At 41.1% G+C, this 27326-nt stretch overlaps 2 protein-coding genes across 2 annotated transcripts in view; one reads left to right on the top strand and one right to left on the bottom strand.

Moving 5' to 3' along the window:
- Positions 1–374: 374 nt before the first annotated feature.
- Positions 375–10424, bottom strand: HINT1 (histidine triad nucleotide binding protein 1). Its single transcript, XM_039468096.2, has 3 exons — positions 10189–10424; positions 7991–8095; positions 375–701 (listed from the first exon to the last, which is right to left on the bottom strand). The coding sequence occupies exons 1-3, from the start codon at positions 10297–10299 to the stop codon at positions 537–539; spliced, it is 381 nt and encodes a 126-aa protein (XP_039324030.1). The 5' UTR covers positions 10300–10424; the 3' UTR covers positions 375–536.
- A 5570-nt stretch (positions 10425–15994) lies between these two features.
- Positions 15995–27326, top strand: part of LYRM7 (LYR motif containing 7) — a 50287-nt gene continuing 38955 nt past the window's right edge. Inside the window, exon 1 of the mRNA XM_003920628.4 lies at positions 15995–16111. Coding sequence (XP_003920677.2) covers positions 16094–16111 — 18 coding nt within the window. The 5' untranslated portion in view covers positions 15995–16093. The remainder of the gene's footprint in view (positions 16112–27326) is intronic.

Raw genomic sequence — 27326 nt, 5'->3', positions numbered from 1 at the left:
GCCTCAGCCTCCTGAGTAGCTGGGACTACAGGCGTGCACCACCGTGCCCATCTAATTTTTGTATTTTTAGTAGAGATGGGGTTTCACCATGTTGACCAGGATGGTCTCGATCTCTTGACCTTGTGATCCACCCGCCTCGGCCTCCCAAAGTGTTGGGATTACAGGCGTGAGCCACTGCGCCTGGCTGGAAAAATATTTCAAAGTTAAATTTATAATCTCTCATAATTTGTCTTCAAAGACTAACAACATCATTAAGACAATGCGATGTTCATAGAGTCCTTCTTGGGAAGAAACTTCCAAAATTTATAAACCCACTTTCTCATATTCCAACAAATATATTTATAAAATAGCAAATCAAAGGCAAAATGCAGAGAGACTATAAACCATGCAACAATGTCTTTTATTATGTATCCGGTTTTAAAATTATTTAGTGAATCTCTCCATACACAGGCAAAAAATAAGTGTGCCACTTAACATACTGGAACTTGCCTAACTTAATCATTGCCTAGAGAAGGGAAAATTATCCCCAAAACATGCTAACCAGGAGGCCAATGCATCTGTCGACCTCCAAGAACATGGAGATGAACGTGATAGACAGACTGTCCACCATCTGAACCTTCATTCACTACCATTCGGTATCCCTTATTCAGGCCCAGATCTGCAGCACATTTCTTGCCAACAATCATTAAGTGTCCAAGAAGCTGGAAAAGAAAAAAAAGTTTCTTAGGCACAGGCAATTTATAACTTTTTGCCATTACATAACAAACTGTCAAGCTGAAATATCAAATCTTAAAACTCTCCTTGAAACACACTCCTTTGAGCAAATACTTGGAAACTCTTAATCCCAACAGAGCATAATCTACAATTGGAGACCCATTAAGAGTAGGTATTTATTCATTACTAATTTCAAGAAACAAATTAGACATAAGATCTGCTATTCAATTCAAGTTTGCTTTTTTTTTTTTTTTTTGAGACGGAGTTTCGCTCTTGTTACCCAGGCTGGAGTGCAGTGGCACGATCTCGGCTCGCCGCAACCTCTGCCTCCTGGGTTCAAGCAATTCTCCTGCCTCAGCCTCCCTAGTAGCTGGGACTACAGGCGTGCACCACCATGCCCAGCTGATTTTTGCATTTTTAGTAGAGACGGGGTTTCACCATGTTGACCAGGATGGTCTCGATCTCTTGACCTCGTGATCCACCCGCCTCGGCCTCCCAAAGTGCTGGGATTACAGGCTTGAGCCACCGCGCCCGGCTTGCCTTTTTTTTTTTTTTTTAAGAGACAGGGTCTTGCTCTGTCACTCAGGCTGGAGTTAAGTGGTAGGATCTCAGCTCACTGTAGCCTTGACCTCCCAGGCTCAAGTGATCCTCCTGCCTCAGCCACCCAAGTAGATGGGACTATAGGCGCACACCACCACGCCCAGCTAATTTTTGTATTTTTTTGTTGAGACAGGGCTTCTCCATGTTGCCCAGGCTGATCTTGAACTCCTGAGCTCAGGCAGTCTGCCCACCTTAACCTCTGAAATGCTGGGATTACAGGCACAAAGCACTATGCCCAACCAAAAAAAAATTTTAATTATATTCCAAGTGGTGTTTAAGTTTTCTTCATAAAGCAAGATATCTTGCTTTCTTTATGACTTCCTTGTGACCATTATGGATTTTCTATGAACACTACCAGATCTAGTGCATTGTCTGGGACTTGTAAGATCCTGTGGCAAATAACTAGTCTCATTCTGCATCATCCTGTTTATTTTTTGGTTCTATCTACAGTCAATTTGTCTCTTATTTACACGTGGAGTCCACTTGTGTGTTGCCAGCTTTCTTCCCTATTAAAAGAAAAAAACTTTACCATTTCACTACTTATACTTTCCCACAGTGAGAGAAAAAAGTTGGGAGGGTTAACTTCAACATTCTAAAAAGCTCTCAGGAGAGGGAACTCCTTTAATTCCTATGGCAAGAAAAGAGGGAAGGGAGAGTCTTACGTTTCTACTCCTCTTACCTCAGTAAGCACCAGGATAGTGGACTCTGCTGCTCATGCAGTAAGGTCCATTGTACAGATGGACAATGGACAAAAATAGTAAGTTGGGGAAATTATGATTTTTCAACTTTACATTGGTGTGGAAACCATACTTCAAATTTTGATCTTTTTCCAGGCTGGTGATATGCAGTAAAATACTCTTACATGAGATATTCAACACTTTGTTACAGAATACGCTCTGTATTAGATGATTTTCACCCATTGTTGGTTAATGTTAAGTGTTCTGAGCAAGCTTAAGTTAGTGTAGGCTAAGCTATAATATTCAGTAAGTTGGGTGTATTACATGAATTTCAACATACAATATTTTCAGCTTATGGCTTTATCAGAATGTAAGCCCATCTTAAGTTGAGAAGCATCTATATAAAATTTTGTACAGCAGGTATCTATGCTGGTCACAAAATTTAATTATGAGTTAGCACAGTTTTAAAGTTAGTTCAGTTAATATTTCCTGGCAAACAACTGTCTTCTATGTAAAAGAGCTGACCTTAAAACACGAATTTAGAATGTTAACTGAGTAAAAATTAAAATTTTATCTATTCTTACAGAAAAGAGCTGCATCTGAGTAAGAAGCTCTGACCTTAAAATGCGATGATTGTGTAATTACACTAAATGTTAAATTTTATATTCTGGGGCCGGGCGCAGTGGCTCAGGCCTGTCATCTCAGCACTCTGGGAGGCCTAGGTGGGTGGATCACCTGAGGTTGGGAGTTTGAGACCAGCCTGACCATCATGAAGAAACCCTGTCTCTATTAAAAACACAAAATTAGCCGGGCATGGTGGCGCATGCCTGTAATCCCAGCTACACAGGAGGCTGAGGCAGGAGAATCACTTGAACCCAGGAGGCAGAGGTTGTGGTGAGCACAGATTGTGAAATTGTACTCCAGCCTTGGCAACAATAGCAAAACTCCGTCTCAAAAAAAAAAAAAAAAAAAAAAAAAATTGTATTCTGAAGTTTTAATGTTACTGCATATAAGACAGTATTTTACCATTAAGTACTCACTCTAATAATCTTTTAACTCTGATTTGTACAAATATATTGAATTAAAAATTAATGTCGTGAAGTTTCTAAGTTTCAGAAATAATGTCTCACTTTAAAAAGGTATCCCCGCCGGGCGCGGTGGCTCAAGCCTGTAATCCCAGCACTTTGGGAGGCCGAGGCGGGTGGATCACGAGGTCGAGAGATCGAGACCATCCTGGTCAACATGGTGAAACCCCGTCTCTACTAAAAATACAAAAAAATTAGCTGGGCATGGTGGTGCGTGCCTGTAATCCCAGCTACTCAGGAGGCTGAGGCAGGAGAATTGCCTGAACCCAGGAGGCGGAGGTTGCGGTGAGCCGAGATCGCGCCATTGCACTCCAGCCTGGGTAACAAGAGGCAAACTCCGTCTCAAAAAAAAAAAAAAAAAAAAAAGGTATCCCCAAGTAAATACAACTGAGCCTTGTACAACATGGGTTTGACCTGTGCAGGTCCACTTATTTTCAAATTTTCTTCTGCCTCTGCCACCCCTGAGACAGCCAAACCAACCCCTCTTCTTCCTCAGCCTACTCAACATGAAGATGACAAGGATGAAGACCTTTATGATTCACACCACTTAATGAACAGCAAATATATTTTCTCTTCCTTATGATTTTTCTTAACCACTTTTTCTTTTTTCTAGCTTACTTTAAGACGACAACATATAATGCATGTAACATACAAAACGTGTTAACTGTTTATCATAAAGCTGTTACTGTAAGGCTTCTAGTCAACAGTAGGCTATTAGCAAGTTTTGGGGGAGTCAAAAGTAGTATGTGGACTTTCGACTATGTAGACTAGCATCCCTTACCCCTGTGCTGTTCAAGGTTGTCAACTGTAATTAAGATATTAAAGAGGCAAAATGTCCTTTTCTTAATTCCAACATTTTAAAAAATTTTATTGTAAAATACTATGTGGAGATAATGTATAAAACATATAGTTTAAAGAATAATAAAAAATATTTACATACCTACCAGATCAAAGAACAGAACATTACCATACTCTAGAGGCTTCCAAATGACCCTATTCTGTTACTTTCTCCACCTTCCCCCTTAATTCAGAAGTTACAAATCTCTTCTCAGTTTGTGGTTTGCCTTTTCACTCTCTTGATAGGAGAAAAGAAGTCCTTAACTTTAATATACTTAATTTAATCAATCTATTTCTTTTACGGATGGTACTTTATATTTATTGTTAAGGAATCCTTCCCAACCCTAAGATATAAAGTTATTCTCTAATCTTGACTTCTAAAAAAAAAAAAAAATCATTCTTAAAAGGTCTTTAGGCTGGGCGTGGTGGCTCATGCCTGTAATCCTAGCACTTTGGGAGGCCGAGGTGGGTGGATCACCTGAGGTCAGGAGTTCAAGACCAGCCTGGCCATCATGGTGAAACCCCATCTTAAAAAAAAGGTCTTTAAGGTACCTGAATTGATGCTTATACAAAGTATGAGGTTGTGGTCCAATTTCATTTTAATATGAATAATAATTATCTTAGCATAATCATTTAGAATTCCATCCTGAAATGTTATGTCTATAACTTGCTTTAAGAAAAAAAAACAAAAACAAAACTAGGGATCAGGGAAAATATGGGTTAAGGATGAATATATTAATAAATGTTGAAGTTGGATGATACATAGCTGAGAACTCATTACACTTACTACTTTCCCTTCTCTGAATGTCTGAAATTTTCCATCGTAAGTAAGAAACAAAACAAAACCCTTCCTTTCCTCAGTCCTGATCTGGAATAGAACTGTCATACTGAAGATACACATATGTGAAGGTCTATGTTTGGACTTTGTATTTTGTTCTAAAGGTCCACTATCCTTGCGTTGATACCACTCTGTCTTAATTACTGCAGCTATTAAAAAAAAAAAAAAAAATCAGACCTATCTTGTTCTTCAAGGTTTTTTACCATTGTTGAACTTTTGCACTTTCCACAATTATTCCGGAATCTGAATTTTGACAAGTGGTTGTCAAAATTCAAAATGTTCATTTTAATTGAATCTATAGTTTTAAACTGAGGGAGATAACATCTTTTTTTTTTTTTGAGATGGAGTCTCGCTGTCACCCAGGCTGGAGTCCAATGGCACAATCTCAGCTCACTGCAACCTCAGCTCGCTGCAACCTCAGCTCACTGCAACCTCCACCTCCCTAGTTCAAGAGATTCTCCTGCCTCAGCCTCCTGAGTAGTAGAGATTACAGGTGTGCGCCACCACGCCCAGCTAATTTTTGTATTTTTAGTAGAGAAGGGTTTTCACTGTGTTGGTCAGGTTGGTCTCGAACTCCTGATCCTCCTGCCTCAGCCTCCCAAAGTGCTTGGATTATAGCCATGAGCCACCATGCCCAGTCCTATCTTTTTTTTTTTTTTTTTCCTTAAGAAGCAGTATCTCACTGCTGCCCAGGCTGGAGCGCAGTGGCATGATCATAGCTCACTGCAGCCTTGAACTCCTGGCCTCAAGTGATCGTCCCATCTCAGCCTCCCAAAGTGTTAGGATTGTATTATGAGCCACTGCACTTAGCTGACATCTTCATATTTAAGTCTTCTAATCCAGGAACATAGAATATCTCTCCATTTACTTAGACTGTCAATAGTCTTTTAATAAAAAAAAAAAATTGGCAGTAAGATTTGATATAAAATGGACTTTCCATCTTGCCTATCACTCCTAGGTTTCAGTTATAATGTAATGACTTCCTTTATATCCCAGGTCTGGAGCCTTACTAACTCTAACAGGATGCCTCTATTCCTACCTCAGGCCACATAACTTTCTTAAGAGTCAATGTCATAGTGTAGCTATATTACTTATGAAGTTGTATGCAAGACTGAGTCCAGACTAAGAAATATACATGGTTAACCCCAGACCACAAGAGATAAAGGCCATATCCAACAAGTAGGATGTCAGATAAAATGCTGTTAGAAGGCTGGGCATGGTGGCTTATGCCTGCAATCCCAGCACTTTGGGAGGCCAAGGCAGGCAGATCACTTGAGGTCAGGAGTTCAAGATCAGCCTGGCCAACATGGTGAAACCCCGCCTGTACTAAAAATGCAAAAATTAGCCAGTTGTGGTGGTGCACAACTGTAGTCCCAGCTACCTGGAGGTTGAAACAAGAGAATCGCTTCAACCTGGGAGGCAGAGGTTGCAGTAAGCTAAGATCACACCACTGCACTTCTACCCTGGGCAATGGGGTGAGACTCTGTCTCAAAAAAAAAAAAAAAGACAAAATGCTATCAGAAAACTGAATCATTCTTTGACAAATTGTTAAGGAGTAAAAATAGAGTTGCCTTATTTACTTGCTTAGAATAAGAGTATATGATTGATACATACTAAACATATAGCTGAAATGAGACATCAAAAACCTATCAAAGAAAATTTAATATTAAGAGGTCTCGAGGCCAAGTGCAGTGGCTCACACCTGTAATTCCAACATTTTGGAAGGCTAAGGCAGGCAGATCACCTGAGCCTAGCAGTTCAAGACCAGTCCGTGCAACATAGCAAAACCCCATCTCTATAAAAAAATACAAAAACTAGCCAGGCATGGTGGCATGTGTCTGCCGTTCCAGCTACTTGGGAGGCAGAAGTGGGAGGATCACTTGAGCCCAGAAGGTTGAGGCTGCAGTGAGCCATGACTGTACCACTGCACTCTAGCCTGGATGACACAGCAAGACCTGTCTCAAAAAACAGGATCCCAGCTACTTGGGAGGCTGAGACAGTAGAATTCCCTGAACTTGGGAGGCAGGGGTTGCAGTGAGGCAAGATCATGCCATTGCACTCCAGCCTGGGAGACAGAGCAAGACACTATCTCAAAAAAAAGGAGGTCTCTGTCTTCTTCTTTTTTTTTTTTTTGAGACAGTTTTGCTCGTTGCCCAGGCAATGGCGCAATCTTGGCTCACCGCAACCTCCACCTCCTGGGTTCAAGGGATTCTCCTGCCTCAGCCACAAAAGTAGCTGGGATTACAGGCATATGTCACCATGCCCGGCTAATTTTTTGTATTTTTAGTAGAGACGGGGTTTCACCATGTTGGCTAGGATGATCCCGATCTCTTGACCTCGTGATCCACCCGCCTCGGCCTCCCAAAGTGCTGGGATTACAGGTGTGAGCCACCGCGCCCGGCTCTGTCTTCTTATACAGCGTATTTCCCTAATTTTTGAGGCTAGAATCATGATCCTCCTTCATTAGTATCACTCCTCGCATCACTGGTGTGCCAAGGCCTAACTGAAATGCAGACTGATGTATCTGCAAAGGAATGATAGAAATTTACCATACATTTTAACTTCAATTAGGACAAACTGAACATGTACTGGCTTTTCCAAAATAAACTGGAATTTCAGTACTTTCTACAATTACCTAGGAGTAATAATAGAAGAAATTGTGTGTCAAAGATATTGCCAATACATGCAGGCCACTACTTTTAAGAAGGCAGAGACCCAATTAAGTATGCACCATTTGAGTTAAAATTAAGAAACAGGAAGAATAGTATCTCCTTGGCCAGAGAGACTGAATTAAACTGGGACACTCTTGAGCTCATAGATTATATTAATCTGGATTAAACTAAAATGTCTTATATGATACAACATAGATAATTAATACAAGAAAAAAAGATAGTTTAGAAATAGTATCTTAAAAGTCTACCTACTATAAAGAGAAATGCAAATCAAAACAAAATGAGATACCATTGCACAGTTAATAGGATGGCTAGAGTCAAAAATAACAGCAAGTGTTGATGAGGATATGGAGAAATTGGCAGCCTCATTAATTGCTGGTGGGAATACAAAACGATGCAGCAACTTTGGAAAACAGCTGGCCAACTGAAGTCCTAATGGTTTTTCTATTTCTCTTTAGTAATGACCTTAGGAAGATGAAATTAATCTTTAAGGACAGCACTTTAAGGACAAAATTAATCTCCCAATTTAAAAAGCAAGAAAATAAATCATGTTAGAAATTTACTTACACTTTCATCATCATCTTCTGCTGCAGAAATCTGGGTTATATGTTTCTTGGGTATCACCAGAAAATGTGTTGGTGCTTGAGGAGAAATGTCGTGGAAAGCAAGGCACTAGGGAAAAGGGAAAGTAACAAATAAATCAAAGTTTTAGCATATTGGTAGGCTAAAACTTATTTCAACAAGTATTTACTGAGCACTAACTATATGGGAGGCACTAGATGCTAAGAAAACAGAAATGTACACATTATGAATGGTGCCATGATCCTTTCCATAGAAGTCTTATGGGAAAACCAACTCTAAATAAAGGTATAATCACCTAAAGGTCATACATATTACAAAGGAAAAGTAAAGGATAATATGAATGATTATCACAGGAAAAGCCTGATTTTAATTAAGTGTTTAGGGACAACAACTCTGAGGCAGTGACATTTAAATTGGGAGCCAATGGATGCATAGAAATTGGCCATGCTAGTCCTTGTCTACCTCTCCAGATCTTCTGCAACTCTTCACATCAAACTGTCCTTCTGAGATCTCTGCCCTCAGGAATTTTTCAATGATCCTCTCCCCTTCCAAAAGCCAACTTCTGTCTGACTTAAACTGCTAGTCAGTCCTCCATTCCATTCCCAGCACATATATTATTTCTGGGAGGGGGAAAAAAAGAGAAAAAAAAAACTCTGCTTCCCCTCCCCCTCCCATTATTCCCAGGTCAGAGTAGAGTCCTAGTTGTGCAATTTCCTGGGTTTTTTTTTCTTTATGGTAGCGATGAGTTTTGTAACTATATATTTGTCTGATATTTGATTAATATCTATTCTCACTTAACTAAGAAATAAACCTATTCTTTGTGTGTTTAGACAAATTAGCATTTAGACAAAATATTTACCACAGTGTCTATAAATACACATACTGCATGAATATTTTTGCATTTCTTGCTCCCTGCTGAAAGGAAAGCTGTTTTAATAAAACCCATCCACACTTGTCTCAGGAGTAATTCTACTGGGTCCTCCCTACAAAATGCTGATTCATTTAGAATGCTGCCTGCTGTTACACTGTTGGACTTCGGTGGTTGAAATGTAAATTGTTCAACCATTTCTCAAAGGCAACTGCGAACTTTACAATTAAGTATTTCTCCTAAAAGAAAAGAATTTTCCCTGACTAGAGACAAAGTATTTTTTTAAAAATTCACCTGGAGGAACCTAATTAAATCTTAGATAACGTTATCCTAATAGAATAAATGTTTTTCTTATATTTCATATTTCCTAAATTTAACAAAATGTTTACAAAATTTTTCCTATCTAAATCAGCCAATCTTCTACCCAGCTTTATCTGAGATCCAATCCCCAAAATACAACTGTCCACTAAATAATTTACACAAGATGTCTCAAAGTCACATCAACGGGGATTTCACCTACGAGCAAGTCAACAAAAGCTAGTTTTAGTTTCTGGGCATAAAATCACTTCCTGTTGAACATAAAAGAAATCATTCCCCTGTTTATAAGTCCAAAATGTTCAGCTAGAGAGGTCAACGGAAAGCAAATCCCAAGCGGGCTCGCTTATCGCAGGAGGGAGATCGCCTCGCTGGCCCTGGGTGGGCCTTGAGGTGGGGACAGGGGTACGGGTAGAGGCGAGGGTGGCAAGCCGCAACCCGCGAAAGAAGCCGGCAGGCCCAGCAGGTCCCCTCGCCTTCCCGCGACCCTGGGGCCCTTGAGCACAATATCGCGCCAAGCAGCGCCCAGGAACGCCAGGCCCTGGCAGGCCGGCTGGCTGTGCGCGGGAGATTGCGGAGATTGGGCCTGATTCAGGGCCCGATCGGGTTTCTCTCTGTCAGGCAGAGCGCTGGCGAGATTTCGAGATTCCTGACACAGGCGAGGTCTGAGGCAGCCGGGGAGCCGGCGGGCTTCCACGCGGGGGCCCCAGTGCGCCCTGACACGTGCCCAGGCCCCGCGGTGCGGCACCCAGGGCGCCCGGCGGCCTGGCCCGCGCCCCGGGCAGATAACGCGAAACCGGAGCGCTGGCACGCGCCGGCAGGCCGCCTCGGAGTGCCCGGGTCCTGCCCGCTGGCTGGGGGCCCGTTCGGCCAGAGCGGCCGGGTCCCCTCGGGTCCCCTCCCTTCGCCGCGGCACTCGCGACCCCTCCGCGGGAAACCAGAGGAGCCGCGGGCTATACCCCCGCCTCAGCAGGCGAGCGAAGCGGTGCCTGGTACCCACCTGGTCATCCTCAAAAATGATTTTGGCTGGGATTTCCTTGCGGATGATCTTCCCGAAGATCGTGTCGCCACCAGGCCGAGCGACCTGAGCCTTGGCGATCTCGTCTGCCATCTCTGCCTCTCTCCCGCGCGGCGGCCAAGGGAGAGGCTCGGAAGGAAGGAGGAACGCGCGGAGCGCGCGGCGCGAGAGCGCGCAGCCAAGCCTGCGCAAGGGACTGGGCTCCTGAGCGCCAGCGAATCCTGCGCGTGCGCACTGGCGACCTGGGCTGCAGCCAGCGCGCGGGAGCTCTGCAGGAACTGCGGCAGGGACTAGCTGGAGCAAGTTCCCGATCTTTAGCTCCAAGGAGATTCCTGAGTCGCTTTTCTATCCTCCTTTCTTGTCTCCTGGGGAATGGAGTTACTGATAAAAACCCTCCGTCTGCCTATGGACGCTTGTAGGAAAAGTTGGATACTGTAACTGACAAGATTTGATCATTCAAGTGGTGCTGGCTGACAACTTAACACTTTTTTATTTAAGGTCTTGCTCCCGCGGCAGATTTTTTTTTTTTTTTTAATCCTCTCTGCAGCAGATTTTTTTCTCTCTACCAGTGGTTTTCAATCTTGACTACACATTAAAATCACTTAGGGGGCTTTTAAATATCCCCGTGAGCCTGGCTGATCCGTTAAATCAGGCTCTTTGGAGATGAAACGACTCCAGGCATCCGTAGTTTGCAAACCTCCCTAGACTGCTCTGCAAGAAATTTTTCCCAGAACCTAACGTGCTAATGGCCCACCTTAAAAGAACAAAACCTTACTTAATCCCACATCCCCCTCCGTATCTTTGCTCCTTTTAAAAAGGAGTTTTCTACATACCGTATGGGCTTTCTTATCTTTCTTTTTTGAGTCCATTTTCCTCTTGTCAAGGTCACTAAGAACATCAATTTATAAAATCCTATGGACAGTTCCAGTTCTCATAATACTAGACCTTAGACTTCTAAGTATACGTCTTAAGAAAAAGTATACCTCTTCAGTGCCTTTTTTTTTCAGACAGAGTCTTGCTCTGTCGCCCAGGCTCGAGTGCAGTAGCACAATCTCGGTTCACTGTAACCTCCGCCTCCCGGGTTCAATTGATTCTCGTGCCTCGGCCTCCCAAGTAGCTAGGACTACAGGCACACACCACCACACCCGGCTAATTTTTGTTTTTTTTAGTAAAGACAGGGTTTCCCTATGTTGGCCAGGCTGGTCTCAAACTTCTGACTTCAGGTAAAACGGCTGCCTCAGCCTCCCAAAGTGCCGGGATTACAGGTGTGAGCCCAACTGCCTTTTATGATTACACTCTACTACTCTGTCTTGGCAAAATTACTGACTGTGGTTCTCTTTAATCTCAAAAGTGTCCCATTGGTACTTTTGCCACCAAGGATGTTATTGGGACAATTGGTAAAATCTAAATAATGCCTATAAATTAGATAATAGTTTTGAAGTCATGTTAATTTACTTTCACAACCACAGAAAAACTTTCAAAATCAGTTCGTCTGGAGTGGGGTCCTACAAGCTAGGTTTCCAACTTTCCAGGTGATATACAGTTGCAGCTGACCCAAGAACCATACTTTAAGAACTAGTTATACAAGGGAATGACTTTGTAGGAAAAATCCACTTAAGTATTTAAGGGTATGGGTATCATGTCTGCAACTTACTTTCAAACAATTCAGAGAAAAAGTGTCTGTCTATAGATAAGTAGAGGAATGGAAAAGAATAAAACTATTATTATTATTATTATTATTATTATTATTATTATTATTTTGAGATGGAGTTTCACTCTTGTTACTCAGGCTGGAGTGCAATGGCTCGATCTCGGCTCACCGCAACCTCCGCCTCCTGGGTTCAGGTAATTCTGCCTCAGCCTCCTGAGTAGCTGGGATTACAGGCACACGCCACCATGCCCAGCTGATTTTTTGTATTTTTAGTAGAGACGGGGTTTCACGATGTTGACCAGGATGGTCTTGATCTCTTGACCTCGTGATCCACCTGCCGCAGCCTCCCAAAGTGCTGGGATTACAGGCGTGAGCCACCGCACCTGGCTATTATTATTATTTTTTGAGACGGAGTTTCGCTCTTGTTATCCAGGCTGGAGTGCAATGGCGCGATCTCGGCTCACCGCAACCTCCGCCTCCTGGGTTCAGGCAATTCTCCTGCCTCAGCCTCCTGAGTAGCTGGGACTACAGGCACACGCCACCATGCCCAGCTAATTTTTTGTATTTTTAGTAGAGACGGGGTTTCACCACGTTGACCAGGATGGTCTCGATCTCTTGACCTCGTGATCCACCCGCCTCGGTCTCCCAAAGTGCTGGGATTACAGGCGTGAGCCACCGTGCCCAGCAGAGAATAAAACAATTATAATAAAATGTTAACATTTGGAGGATCTGAGTAAAAGGCATATGCAAATTCTGTGTATTATTCTTGAAATTTTTCTGTGTCTGAAATTGTCAAAATAAAAAGTTAAAATGTGTGCTCGTTTGGATAATAAATAGTATGGTCAGCTTTCACTTTATCTGAAGGCTTTACCATCTATGAAGTAGTGACTCTCAAGTATTTGTTTCTTGACCTACCTCTCCCCTTAATTCCACCTAAGTGGAGGTGGTCAATAGGCTGTGATATACATCACAATGATATACATCACAGCCTACTGACCACCTCCACTTAGATGGCTACCAGGCATTGCAATTTTATTTTGACTCCCTCCACAACAAACAAACCAAAACCTCCTTTTGCAGTATATCTGCGGTACCACCATTCACCCAATTACTCCAACCAAAAACCTTGAAATTATCCTTAAATCTTCTCTCTGTACTTTCAGCACACATCACTAAGAATCTAATCACTTCTTACCTCCTCTACCTCTACTACTCTAATCCAAGCTACTAACACCTCTTTCCTGGAATACTTTGAAAGGCTCCCTGTTGGAGAACCTCTCTGCTTCCATTGTAGTTAATTTGCCACACAGCACCCAAAATGATCTTTATAAAATATAAATCATAATGTCTTTCTCCTGCTGGTAATATGCTAGTGTATACCATCACAGAATAAAATCCAAAATCCTTTCCTTGGCTTATAGGACACTATGTGATCAGGTCCATTGCTGCTGCTTCTACCTCATTTCTTTCCATTTCAACCTTATTTACTGGCATCACCCAAACTCAGTGTGCTAGGCAGAAGATGCCCATGTCCTAATCCCTGGAGCCTGTGAATATGTTACTTTACATGGTAAGTGAGATTTTGTAGATGTGATTAAGTTAAGGATCTTGGAATAGGGAGGATCCTGTATTATCCAGGTGGGCCCAAAGTAATCACAAGAGCCCTTGTAAGTTAAAGAGAGAAAAAGAAGAGTGAGAGTAAGAGGAGATGTGACCACAGAAGCAGAGGTGAGAGTCTGAGATTTGAAGATGCTCCATTATTGGCTTTGAAAGTGGAAGGAGCCAAAAACAGGTAGCATTTTTGAAAGTCAGAAGTCCAAATTGTGTTTCACTAAGCTAAAATCAAGTGTTAGCAAGGGTGCATTCCTCCTGGTTGTTGTAGGGAAAAAAACATTTCCTCACCTTTTCCAGTTTCTAGAGGAGGCTTGCTTTCCTTGGTTTGTGGCCCCTTCCTTCATCTTCAAAGCCAGCAGCAGAACATCTTCAAACTACTGCCTGACCTGTTTCCTTCTTTCATTTATAAAGATTCTTGTGATTACAGAGTCCACCAGACAATCCAGGATAATCTTCCCATCTCAAAATACTTAATTTAATGACATCTTCAAAGTCTCTTGTCATATATAACATAGTCAGAGGTTCCTGGAATCTGAACACATCTTCTGGAGGCCATTATTCTGCCTACTACATAGCTTTGTGAACTTACATGATGACATGTTGGAATTTCCTGTTCAGTTCTGCAACTTATATTTTGAGATACAAACTTTAAAAAGAAAATGCAATTTCAGTACCTTCCAAATTTATTAAACTGAGGGAGAAAAGTTAAGCCCTGAAAACTGAGTCATGTAATACAGCTGTTTTTCTTCTCTGGTACATGACTATTGTTGCTTCCTGACCTTTATGTTGAAATGTTATATATTAATCAGACTCCCTATTCTTCATTCAAACCTAGACTACATAATATTGGAGCTGTAGACCCTTGTGATTGTTACTTTTTTACAAAAAAATATTAAGCAACCATCTTAGAGTGTAATCAATAGCAGTCAATCAGATCTTAAATCTGGATGTTATCTGTTGTTCGGAAGACGTTGTAATTCTTTTCAGCATCTCCATTTTGTCTTCCATAAACAATCTTCACTTTTCCTCACACTGGAAGCACGTATCACCATTTTTTGGTGTCTACATGTTCCCATGTGACTGCCCTCATACTTTCCAGCTGAATAAACCCTTTTCTAACTGTTTCCTTAGCCTTTTGATTATTTTAGGGTGACAAGACAAACCAGGCCATGTTCCCAGAACAAGTAGGATAGTAAAGAGCCCACCTCATATGCAGAACAGTTAAAAGAGTCATACAGATTTATCTAACAAAAGAAGGGCCACAGAACTGAACTGATTATGTCATTATACGAACTGTTTTCAAATATCAGCAGATGAGGGGTTTTGGTTAACTAAATACAGGACAGTAGCTAGCAAGAAATCATCACAATAAGTTATGAATTTTCAGGAAGCCGCACTATTATTCTACAGTGAAAATGGGGGAGCAAGAATGGGACATATTTTAAATCACTGTCAGCATTCAGGAGATACAATGCAAGGTCCAAGATGATCTAATTTATTGTTTCCTAGATAAAAAACAATATCCAGTACACTTGGTTTAATTGCTTCCTTACGTTAAATGTTCTGCAAATCGAATGCACTTTAATTTTTAAAAAAATCAATTATCTTGCTATTTTCAGAATGACTTGCAATAATTCCTTAAAATAACATTGATCACATAGAAGAAAAAGGGCCTTGGAAATCCATTGGTCCAGATCTTTCATTTTCAATAAGAAGTAAATTTTACGTAAAAGTTAACCTGAAAGGCTATGGGGTAGGGAAGGAGAACAATTATGCAATAGGAACAATAGGAAAAGGTTGTGGCACGTTAGTAACATGTCTACAGAGTTTTTTCTCGATGCTTGCAAAGTCGTAAGTTAAAACGCACTTAAATAAATTGCCTTATGATTGTTTCTGATTATGCTGCTGCTGATTAATTACCTATTTCCTACCTCTTTATCAGCAAAACCAAGGAGTTGAGAGAGTTGAATAGGCAAAATGTAAAGGGTAAGACTAGGCTTTAAGGTCAGGCATAGCGGATTTGCATCCCAGATGTCCATTTACTAGCCATGAGAACTTCAGAGAGTAATTTAACCTCACCTTCTGAGGAAATAAATGAGAGAATATACGCATAGAATTTTTAGAAGTCAGCGTTCCAATCAATACCTGCTGCAGTTGGGACTTGGTTTTTATTCTGCACATTTCCAAAGAGACAGTAGCAACTGGGAAACGCTAAAATAAGGGTTCTTTCACAGACGATCCTAAACCCTCGACAGGAGGTAACAATACGCGGGCGCCGATGCCATCAGCTAAATACAAACCCAGCCTGATACAGAGGTTCCCTGAGCCGGAAGTGACTCTGCCCCCAACTAACATGGCGTCCAGGCGATTTCCGTTCTCTTCTGGACAGTAATTGGGCTCTGCGGCTTCTCGCGGTTTTATCAGTTGCCATCCGTTTAGCATACGCCGCCAGCCTGGTCCTTTTCGAGGAGGGCGGGGCTAAAACGGAGGCGCTGCATGGTGATTGGTTGTGGCGCGTTAGTTACGCGGCTACTGGGAATTGGACAATTCAGGCTTTGCTTGGTTGCTGAGAGGCGGGGCTCCTCGACTGCTCCGGAGGTTGCGGCCGCCGTGAGGAGAGCCATGAATCAGGCAGTCAAGGTGACAGGGCCCGGGGAAGGGGTGGGTGCGATGCCGACGGGGAGGGTAAGTTCGCGGACTTGAGAAAATTGTCTGAAGTCTCTGGAGGCTGGAGTTCCGGACCCTTTACGGAGTATGTGGCTGTTACTCCAGAGAAGTCAGATGACCAACTCCGAGGGGCAGTTGCGGGTTTGTGCAGGTGCGGAGGAGAGCGGGAGGCACCAGTGTGGTTCACTACGCAGTGTTTATCCGAGATACAAGCCCGCGGCTTGAGTTCTGCCCCCATTTCATCTTCAGACCGAGTATTTGTCTGAGGGACCTATTTCACATCCCTGGGAAGTATAGGAGACGCCAAAGGCAGACCTGAGCAACAGCAGTTCAATGAAGTGAAAAGTTTATTTGAATAAACAAAGGTGCACAGAAGTCTAGCAGCCGAGGAAACCGAACCCCAGCAAAATAACTTGTCAAAAGTAACACAGCAAGACAGAGCAGGGGCTGGTGAGACCTGAGCTCACTGAATGAGCTTGGCATGTGCTGGCTGTGCTAGGATCATCTCTCTGAGTACTTACCTGATCTCATTCATTTCTCACACCCAAGCATGATGCATGTTCCTGCCCGGTGCACAGTTCTCATTGGCAGCCATGCATTAATGTTTAATATCAGCGTGGCCATTTGGGACCTGTAGTTGTCACTGGCTGAAACAAGGAAACGTGGAAATGGCCTGCTATAATATGGTGAAGAGAAGCAGTGTTTGTGCTTGATCAATACTAGGGAGCCACTAAACAGTCCTCATGTACTTTTGTACATAATGTCACAGCACTAAGAGAAACAGAACTGCTCAGGGTTATTCATTCAAAAAATTCTTTGAATGTCCGTAATAGTTATTATTATAGCCAACAGCCAACATTTACCCTATATTGTCTAAGCACAGTGGATGCCACAATAAACTGAACATCCTTGCCTTCATAAAGAAATCTAGCAGGTAGGGAAACTATAAACAGTTATTTCATTATGGTTGTAATAAGTGTTTTGATTTGAAAATACAGTGTTTTGTGAGCATATAACTAGGATTTAACATATCTGAAGGGACTTTAAAAGATCTCTCAAGGGGCCAAGTGCAATGGCTCACACCTGTAATCCCAGCACTTTGGGAGGCCGAGGCGGGAGGATCACCTGAGGTCAGGAGTTTGAGACCAGCCTGAGCAACATGGTGAAACCCCCTCTCTACTAAAAATACAAAAATTAGCCGGACATGGTGGCAGATTCCTGTAATTGCACTACTCAGGCTGAGGCACAAGAATTTCTTGAACCTGGGAGGTGGAGGTTTCAGTGGGCCGAGATTGCACCACTGCACTCCAGCCTGGGTGACAGAGCAAGACTTCATCTCAAAAAATAAATAATCTCTCAAGGAAGTTTAGACCTGAAGTTTGATTAGAAATTAGCTAGAGGAGAGAAAAAAGCATTCCTGAAAAAGCAGCTAGCACATGGAAAGTCCTTGAAGTGGAGATTTGGTTGGAAAACTTGGATACAAATGAAATTAAGTAGGATTCATTCCAAAAACACTTTTGGTAAAGCCTATCATGTATAGAAGGCACTTATGCAACACACAGAAAGATACAAAGGTGACCAATCCAGCCAGGGTATCAACAAGACCCTGTCTCAAAAAAAAAAAAAATAGTGAAACCTAGCACAAAAATTATAACCCTTAAAATTAAGCCATTATTCAAGAAAATTGAGGCCAAAAGGCTGTTACTTGTCCAAGCTTACATTAAGTGACAATCTCAGATTCAAACTAATCTGACTATAAAGAATCCACTTTTCATATACACTGCCTGAATTTGTCCAATCAGTGTAAGTAAATGAGGAAAAGAATGCAGTCTGTGACCTGGCTTTCTACATTTTAATAAAAATTTATCTGCTCCAAGGTAATGTTAACTGCAGAAGTGCTATGGCAATAATGATAATATTTTCTTATACTAGTCCTTTTAAATTAGGGATGCTAATTTGTTGTACTAATGGAATCATCTGTCTTCTTTAAACAGCATGTAAAACCATTAGGTTTACTTACTTCTCACTTTTTAAACCCCATGCAACATGTGTCTGCTCTTGCAATATTAAAGTCCCTGGGATTCTATGATGCTTGCAAAGTTCGTATTTTTACCAACAATCTTTTCAAGGCAGTCTAGGCTTTTACTATCAAGCACCTCAGAATTATCCCAGCCTCTTCACATTACTCAATTTCAAAGCCACTTCCACATTTTTAGATACAGGCATACCTAGGTGATGCTGCGAGTTTGGTTCAAGGCCACGGCAACAAAGCATGTATTGCATTAAAGCAAGTAATACGAGTTTTTTTGGTCCCAGTGCATATGAAAGTTATGTTTATACTATAATGTAGTCTATTAAGTGTGCAATAGCACTATGTCTTTTGAAAGTACATACCTTAAAGTAAAAATACTTTATTGCTAGAAAATGCTAACAGTTATCTGAGCTTTCAGCAAGTTGTAATCTTTTTGCTGATGAAAGATCTTGTCTAATGTTGATGGCTGCTAATTGATCAGATTAGTAGTTGCTGAAGGTTGGGATGACTGACAGTTTCTTAAAATAAGACGACAATAAAGTTTACCACATTGATTGACTTTCTCTCTCACAAAAGATTTATCTGTACCATGCGATCCAGTTTGATAGCATTTTACCCACAGTAGAGCAACTTTCAAAATTGGATTCAATCCTCTTAACCCTGGCCACTTATCAACTAAGTTTATATAATATTCCAAATCCTTTGTTGTTATTTCAACAATGTTCACAGCATCTTCACCAGGAGTGAAGTGATGTTGAATGATGATCTTCATAAACTCAATAATCCACTTTCTTTGCTTATACATGCAATTCCTCATGCATTTAAGTTTTATCAAGATTGCAGCAATTCAGTCACATCTTAAGGCCCCACTTCTTATCCTAATTTCATTTGCACTTTCCACATATCTGCAGTTAATTCTTCCACTGAAGTCTTGAACCCCCAAAGTCATCCATGAGTATTCAAATCATTTTCTTCCAAATGCCTGTTATTGTTGCTTTTTTTTTTAACCTCTTCTCTTGAATTCTCTGAATGGCATCTAGAATGGTGAATCCTTCCCAGGAGGTTTTCAGTTTACTTTGCCTGAATTCATCAGAGGAATCGCTATGGCAGCTGTATCCTTATGAGTCTTTTTTTGTTTGTTTTTGTTTTTGAGACAGAGTTTCACTCTTGTTACCCAGGCTGGAGTGCAATGGCACGATCTTGGCTCACTGCAACCTCCGCCTCCTGGGTTCAGGCAATTCTCCTGCCTCCGCCTCCTGAGTAGCTGGGATTACAGGCATGCGCCACCATGCCCAGCTAATTTTTTGTATTTTTAGTAGAGACGGGGTTTCACCATGTTCACCGGGATGGTCTCGATCTCTCGACCTTGTGATCCACCCGCCTCGGCCTCCCAAAGTGCTGGGATTACAGGCTTGAGCCACCGCGCCCGGCCTGAGTCTTTTAAATATGACTTGGAAGTCTGGCTCCTACCTTTAATCCCAGCATTATGGGAGGCTGAGATGGCAGATTGTTCGAGTTCAGGAGTTCAAGACCAGCCTGGGCAACATGGCAAAACCCATCTCTACAAAAAGTACAAACATTAGCTTGATGTCGTGGCATGCGCCTGTGCTCCCAGCAACTTGGAAGGCTGAGGTGGGAGGATCACTTGAGCCCAGGAGGTCGAGGCTTCATCAGTAAGCCATGATTGTACCACTGCACTCCAGCCTGGGTCACAATACAAGGCCCTGTCTCAAAACAAATAAAAAGGACTTGAAAGTCAAAATTACTACTTGACCTTGACTTGTGGGGTTGCACAATGGATGTTGTTTTGGCAGCAATATTAATTTGAAAGCAATATTAATTTCATGAAAGCAATGTTAATTTCTTTGTACATTTCCATCAGAGCTCTTGGGTGATGAGGTATGTTGTCAGTGAGCGGTAATATTTTTAAAGAAATCTTTTTTTCTTCTGAGAAGTAGATCTCTACAGTGGGCTTAAAATATTCAGTGAACTATGCTTTAAACAGATGTGTTTTGTTGATTTGTAGAGCACAGATAGAGTAGATTTGCATAATTCTTTTTCTTTCTTTCTTTTTTTTTTTTTTTTGACAGAGTCTTGCTCTGTTGCCAGGCGCCAGGCTGGAGTGCAGTGGTGCAGTCTTGGCTCACTGCAACCTCCGCCTCCCATGTTGAAGCAATTCTCCTGCCTCAGCCTCCCTAGTAGCTGGGACTACAGGCGTGCACCACCACGTCCAGCTACTTTTGTTGTATTTGTAGTAGAGACGGGGTTTCACTGTGTTGGCCAGGATGGTCTCGATCTCTTGACCTCATGATCTGCCCGTCTCGGCTTCCCAAAGTGCTGGAATTACAGGTGTGAGTCACCGCCACCACGCCCGGCCTTCCTCTTCCTTTTTTTTTTTTTTTGAGACAGAGTCTTGCTCTGTGCCCTTGGCTGGAGTACAATGGTGCAATCTCCGCTCACTGCAACCTCTGCCTCCTGAGTTCAAGCCAGCCTCTACACATTACTCAATGTAACGTGTAGCACCTGCCTCAGCCTCTCAAGCATCTGGGATTACAGGTGCCCACCACCATGCCCAGCTAATTTTGGTATTTTTAATAGAGACAAAGTTTCACCATGTTGCCCAGGCTGGTTTCAAACACCCAACCTCAGGTGATCTGCCCACCTCAGCCACCCAAAGTGCTGGGATTACAGGCATGAGCCACCGTGCCTGTCCATTAGCTCTTCTTTGGGTTTTGGGGGGTGTTTTTGTTTTGTTTTGTTTTGAGACATGGTCTCACTCTGTCACCCAGCCTAGAATGCAGTAGTATCATCTCAGCTCACCGCAACCTCTGCCTCCCAAGCTCAAGAGATCCTCCCACCTCAGCCTCCCAAGTAGCTGGGAACACAGGCCACCATGACTGGCTAATTTTTCTATTTTTTGTAAAGACAGGGTTTTGCCAGCTGCCCAGGCTGGTTTGTTGTTATTGTTGTTGTTTTTGAGACAGAGTCTTACTCTGTCATCTAGGCTGGAGTGCAGTGACATGATCTTGGCTTACTGCAACCTCCACCTCCCAGGTTCAAACGATTTTCCTGCCTCGGCTCCTGAGTAGCTGGGATTGCAGGTGGCCACCACCATGTCCAGCTAATTTTTTGTATTTTTTAATAGAGATAGGGTTTCACTATGTTGGCCAGGCTGGTCTTGAACTCCTGACCTCAGGTGATCCACACTCCTTGACCTCCTAAAGTGCTGGGATTACAGACTTGAGGCACTGCACCAGGCCCAGGCTGGTTTTGAACTCCTGAGCTCAAGGGATCCACCCACCTCAGCTTCCCAAGAGGTTGGAATTATAGTCATGAGCCACCATGTCTGGCCTGCATTAGCTTATTAGGAGCTAATTAAGCTCTTATTAATACGGATATTTTGCATTTTACTTCCTTGTTCATGAGTTGATGGACGTTTAGGTTATTTCTACTTCGTCACTATTATGAATAATACTGCCATGAACATTAGTGTACAGGTTTTTGTGTGAACATGTTTTCATTTGTCTCGAGTGTGTACCTAGTAGTAGAATTTCTAGGTCATAAGATAACTGTAGACTTAACTCTTTTTTGGTAACTGCCAAACTGTTTCCTAAAGCAGCTGTACCATTTTAAATGCCAAACAACAACGTATAGGAGTTCCTGTTTTTCCACGTCTTTGCCAGCTCTTGTTATTGACTATCTTTTTTTATGGTAGCCATTCTACTGGGATGAAATGGTATCTCATTGAGGTTTAGATTTGTATTTCTGGATGGCACATGACATTGAACATCTTTTCATGGCTTACTGGCCATTTCTGGGTTTTTTTTGGGCGAAGGGTGAGAAATATCTATTCAAATCCTTTGACTATTTTTATTTTTCTTAATTTTATTTTAGATTCAGAGAGTACAAATACAGGCTTATTACATGGGTAAATTACATAATGGTGAGGTTTGGCCTTCTAGTGAACCCATCGCCCAAATAGTGAATATTGTACACAATAGATAATTTTTCCACCCTCAACCCCTTTCCTATCCTCCTCCCTTTTGGAGTCCCCAGTGTCCATTACTTCTATCATTCTATCCATGTGTACTCATTGTTTAGCACCTACTTCTTTTTTTTTTTTTTTTTTTTTTTGAGACGGAGTTTCGCTCTTGTTACCCAGGCTGGAGTGCAATGGCACGATCTCGGCTCACCGCAACCTCCACCTCCTGGGTTCAGGCAATTCTCCTGCCTCAGCCTCCTGAGTAGCTGGGATTACAGGCACGCGCCACCATACCCAGCTAATTTTTTGTGTTTTTAGTAGAGACGGGGTTTCAGCATGTTGACCAGGATGGTCTCGATCTCTCGACCTCGTGATCCACCCGCCTCGGCCTCCCAAAGTGCTGGGATTACAGGCTTGAGCCACCGCGCCCGGTCTAGCACCTACTTCTAAGTGAAAATATGCAGTATTTGATTTTTCTGTTTCTGAGTTATGGCATTTAGGATAATGGTCTCCAGCAGCTGCTGCAAAGGACGTGACTTCATTTTTTACGGCTACATGGTATTCCATGATACACACACACACACAGACACACACACACACACACACACACACCACATTTTCTTTATCCAATCAGCTGTTGATAGACACTTAGGTTGATTCCATGACTTTGCTGTTGTAAATGATGCTGCAATAAACATATGAGCACAGGTGTCTTTTTTATAAAACCATTTATTTTCTTTTGTGTAGTTACCTACTAGTGGGATTGCTGGGCTGAATTGTAGTTCTATTTTTAGTTCTTTGAGAAATCTTCGTACTGATTTCAATGGAGGTTGAACTCATTTATATTTCCACCAACAGTGTATAGGTGTTCCCTTTTCTCTGCATCCTCACCAACATCTGTTTGTTTTGTTTTGTTTCTTTTTTTTTTTTTTTTTTTGAGATAGAGTTTTGCTCTTGCTGCCCAGGCTGGAGTGCAATGGCACGATCTCGGCTCACAGCAACCTCTGCCTCCCAAGTTCAAGCATCTCCTGCCTCAGCCTCCCAAGTAACTGGGATTATAGGCAGGTACCACCACACCCAGCTAATTTTTTGCATTTTTTTAGTAGAGATGGGGTTTCTCCATGCTGGCCAGGCTGGTCTTGAACTGCTGACCTGAGGTGATCCACCCACCTCAGCCTTCCAAAGTGCTGAGACCACAGGCATGAGCCACTATGCCCCACATCTGTTTTGTTTTGTTTTGTTTTTCCTTTTTAATGGTCATTTTGGCTGGTGTGATATGGTATTTCCTTGTGGTTTTCATTTGCATTTCTCTGTTGATTAGTGTTGTTAAACATTTTTTTCCCTTGTTTGTTGGCAGCTTGTATGTCTTCTTTTGTCTTTTGTCCACATTTTAATGGGGCTGTTTGGAATTTTTTGTGGTTGATTTGTTTCCATTCCTTATAGAATCTGGATATTAGTCCTTTGTTGGATATACAGTTTGCAAATATTTTCTCCCATTCTGTAGGCGGTCTGTTTGCTCGGTTGATTGTTTCTTTTGCAATGCAGAAGCTCTTTAGAGTCATTAAGTTTCATTTGTCTACTTTTGGTTTTGTTGCATTTGCTTTTGAAATCTTAGTCACCAAAGCCAATGTCCAGAGGAATTTTCCCTGGGTTTTCTTCTAGGGTTTTTATAAGTTGAGGTTTTAGATTTAAGTTTTTAATACATCCTGAGTTAATTATTGTATATGGCAAGAGATAGGGATCCAGTTTCTTTTTACTAAATATGGCTAGCCAGTTTTCTCAGCAGTATTTATTGAATAAGATGTCCTTTCCTCATTGTTTATTTTTGTTCACTGTGTTCAAGATCAAATGGCTGTAGGTGTGTGGCTTTACTTCTGGGTTCTCTGTTCTGTTCCATTGATCTGTCTATTTTTGCACAGTACCATGCTATTTTGGTTACTGTAGCCTTATAGTATAGTTTGAAGTCAGGTAATATGATGCCTTCAGCTTTATTTTTTTGTTTGTTTGTTGCTTAGGATTGCTGTGGCTATTCAGGCTCTTTTTTGGTTCCATACGAATTTTAGGATTTTTTTTTTCTAATTCTGTGAAAATGACATTGATAATTTGAGAATTGTATTGAATTTGTAGATTGCTTTGGGTAGCATAGTCATTTTAAAGATACTGATTTTTCCTGTTGATGAACATGGAATGTTTTTCCATGTGTGTCTGTGTCATCTATGAATTCTTTCATCAGTGTTTTGAAGTTCTCCTTGTGGAGATGTTTCACCTCTTTGGTTAAATGAATTCCCAGGTATTGTGTGTTTGCTTGTGACTATTGTAAATGGAATTGAGTTCTTGATTTGGTTCTTAGCTTGAATGTTTTTGGCATATAGAAATGCAACTGTTTTATGCATTAATTTTGTATCCTGAAACTTTAGTGAAGTTGTTTATCAGGTCTAGAAGTCTTTTGGAGAAATCTTCAGGGTTTTCTAGGTATAAGATCCTGCCATCTGCAAACAGAGATATTTTGACTTTCTCCTTTCCAATTTGGATGCCTTTTACTTCTTTTCCTTGCCTGATTTCTCTGGCTAGACTTCTGGCGCTATGTAAACTAGGAATGGTGAGCGTGGACATCTTTGTCTTGTTTCAGGTTTAAGGGGGAATGTTTTCAACTTTTCCCCATTCAGTGTGATGTTGGCTGTGGGTTTGTCATATATGTCTTCCTATTTTTATATTAGGATTTAAAAATTTTATTACTTTTGAGTTGTAAGAGTTCTTTATATACTCTTGATCCTAGGCCTTTATCAGCCATATGATTTGCAAACATTTTCTTCCATTCTGTGGGATTTTTTTTCTTTTACCCAAATTTTCTTGACACTCTCATCTGTGGGGTTTTTTTCTTTTTCCTTTTCTTCTTTGACTCAAAGACAAAAGCGTGTTTTTCCTGTTTTGATAATGTTCTTTCCCTTTCTCTTTATAATATACATTTTTATAAGTATAATAAATGCATAAAGTTTAAGAAGTTAAATAATGTTACATAGAAAACCATTAGGTGCCTATTTCCTTCTACCTACTCTCAATTCCTGCTTCTTAGTGACAAGCACTTTTAATCATTTTAGCTATTTCTTCTGGAATTTATCTCAATGTTTCTAAATGACATATTTAAACTGCTATTTATTGGCACTTCTTTTTAGAGATATTTATTGACTTTTTGTGTGTGTGTGTGTGTGACGGAGTTTCGCTCTTGTTACCCAGGCTGGAGTGCAATGGCGCGATCTCGGCTCACCACAACCTCCGCCTCCTGGGTTCAAGCAATTCTTCTGCCTCAGCCTCCTAAGTAGCTGGGATTACAGGCACACGCCACCATGCCCAGCTAGTTTTTTGTATCTTTAGTAGAGACGGGGTTTCACTATGTTGACCAGGATGGTCTCGATCTCTCGACCTCGTGATCCACCCGCCTCGGCCTCCCAAAGTGCTGGGATTACAGGCTTGAGCCACCGTGCCTGGCCTTTATTGACTTTTAACTATGGAAGACGAGGACCGGCTCCCCCTTATTAACTCTTCAGTATATAAATAGTGGTGAATTAGCTTTTATCTTTGATGTTATTACTATAAAAATTACCCACAGCTGAGCCCTTTAGTACTATATATGATTACATTGTCTTTTTTACCAGTTCATCTTTAAATTAATAACTGCCTTTTAAAAATTATTACTTTTTAAAAATATTCTTTAATAGATATCCTAGATATCTATTCCCAAATTCTAGACAAAAAGAGTCTACCAGTTTCATTTTTCCTAGCAATACCTTTTCTGGAGCAATTCAGCCTTTTGCTATAGTCCTGACTAGTTGCTTTCTAGTCTGGCTGCACAAATGTTGACTAGCATTTCTCCTTTCCCATGGTCTTTGCTTCTCCCACATTAGACCACCTGTCTCCTGGGTTCCCATGTCTTTTCCTTTTGTGATTCATTTCCTTATTTTGGTGGAGTATATTCTTCTGTAGCTTTCTAATAAAGTGTGTATGACAGATAAGAGACTTTGTGTTTCTGAAAATATGTATTTACCCTTGTCATTGAGTGATAATTTGAGTATCTATGTTGTTCTAAGGCAGACATTTTTTTAAAACTTGAATAATATTCATTATTCCACTGTCTTCTTACAGTGGTACTATTTAGAAATCATATGAATGATTTCTAAAATACAATTTCTGAATGAAATCATATGAAGAAATCTAAATGGCTATTTAGATGCCATTCTGATTTTTTTTCTTTACATGTGAATTGTTTTTTCTCTGAGATTTTATCATTATCAGCATCACACTGAACTTACATCTTGCTGTGCTGTGGTGTAACTTTTACGTTGGGTACTTGGTGGAACCCTTTCTATCTTGTAACTCATGTGCCTTATTTAGTGAAATTTTTTTTCTTCCCTTTTACCCAAACATTAAGTGAAATTTTAAAAATTTCTTTCCTCTGTTTTCTCTTTTTTCTTTTGTTGGCCCTTCTGCTAATCTAACTGTTGGGCCTTCTCCTTAATTTTCTTATCTTTCCTCTCCATAATTTCTATTTCTGAACTTTTATTCTATATTCTGGGCAATTTTTCTTATTTAATCCTTACTCTCACCTGTTTGATAGCCAAGTGCTTTTGGGAGTTTTCTGAATGTTCCTTTTTAAATTTACTATAGCTTTTCATGGATGTTATTCCGTGTCTGCAATAACATCTTTTTGAGGAAATTTTTTAATGGCTGCTTGGTTTTTGTTCAATTTTTTAAGTTTTTCTTTTTTTTGCTCTTTTTTGTTTCTGTTTTCGTGTCTGCCTTTTATGTTATAGGTTTTCTAATACTTGTAGAACACTTAAAATGGTGTCTAGCACACAGTATGCTTAGTAAATATTAGAAATTATTTGTAGAACAGACTGAAGGAGAGGAGGATGTGGCAAAATGACAAACCTTTGAAAGTAGTCTAAGAGATGGGGAACATCTGAATGTAAGTAGTTTTGTTGATAGAGGATATAAGAAAGATTATAGAGACATTCCTAAAGTTTCCACAAGAAGAGTAAGGTAGATTAAAAGGATGACCTACAGATTTCTGGCTTCAGAAACTTGGTGGCCTCCGATAACTAATATAGGGAATAGTGGAGAAGAGCAATATTGGAGAACAGTATTGAGTACCTCTTTGGACTTGAGAACTGCGAAGT

Source organism: Saimiri boliviensis, chromosome 1 (genome assembly GCF_048565385.1).
Source record: "Saimiri boliviensis isolate mSaiBol1 chromosome 1, mSaiBol1.pri, whole genome shotgun sequence".
NCBI classification, from domain to species: domain Eukaryota; kingdom Metazoa; phylum Chordata; class Mammalia; order Primates; family Cebidae; genus Saimiri; species Saimiri boliviensis.
The sequence above is the reverse complement of the archived record's forward strand: the minus strand, read 5'-3'. Positions and strand labels throughout refer to the sequence as shown.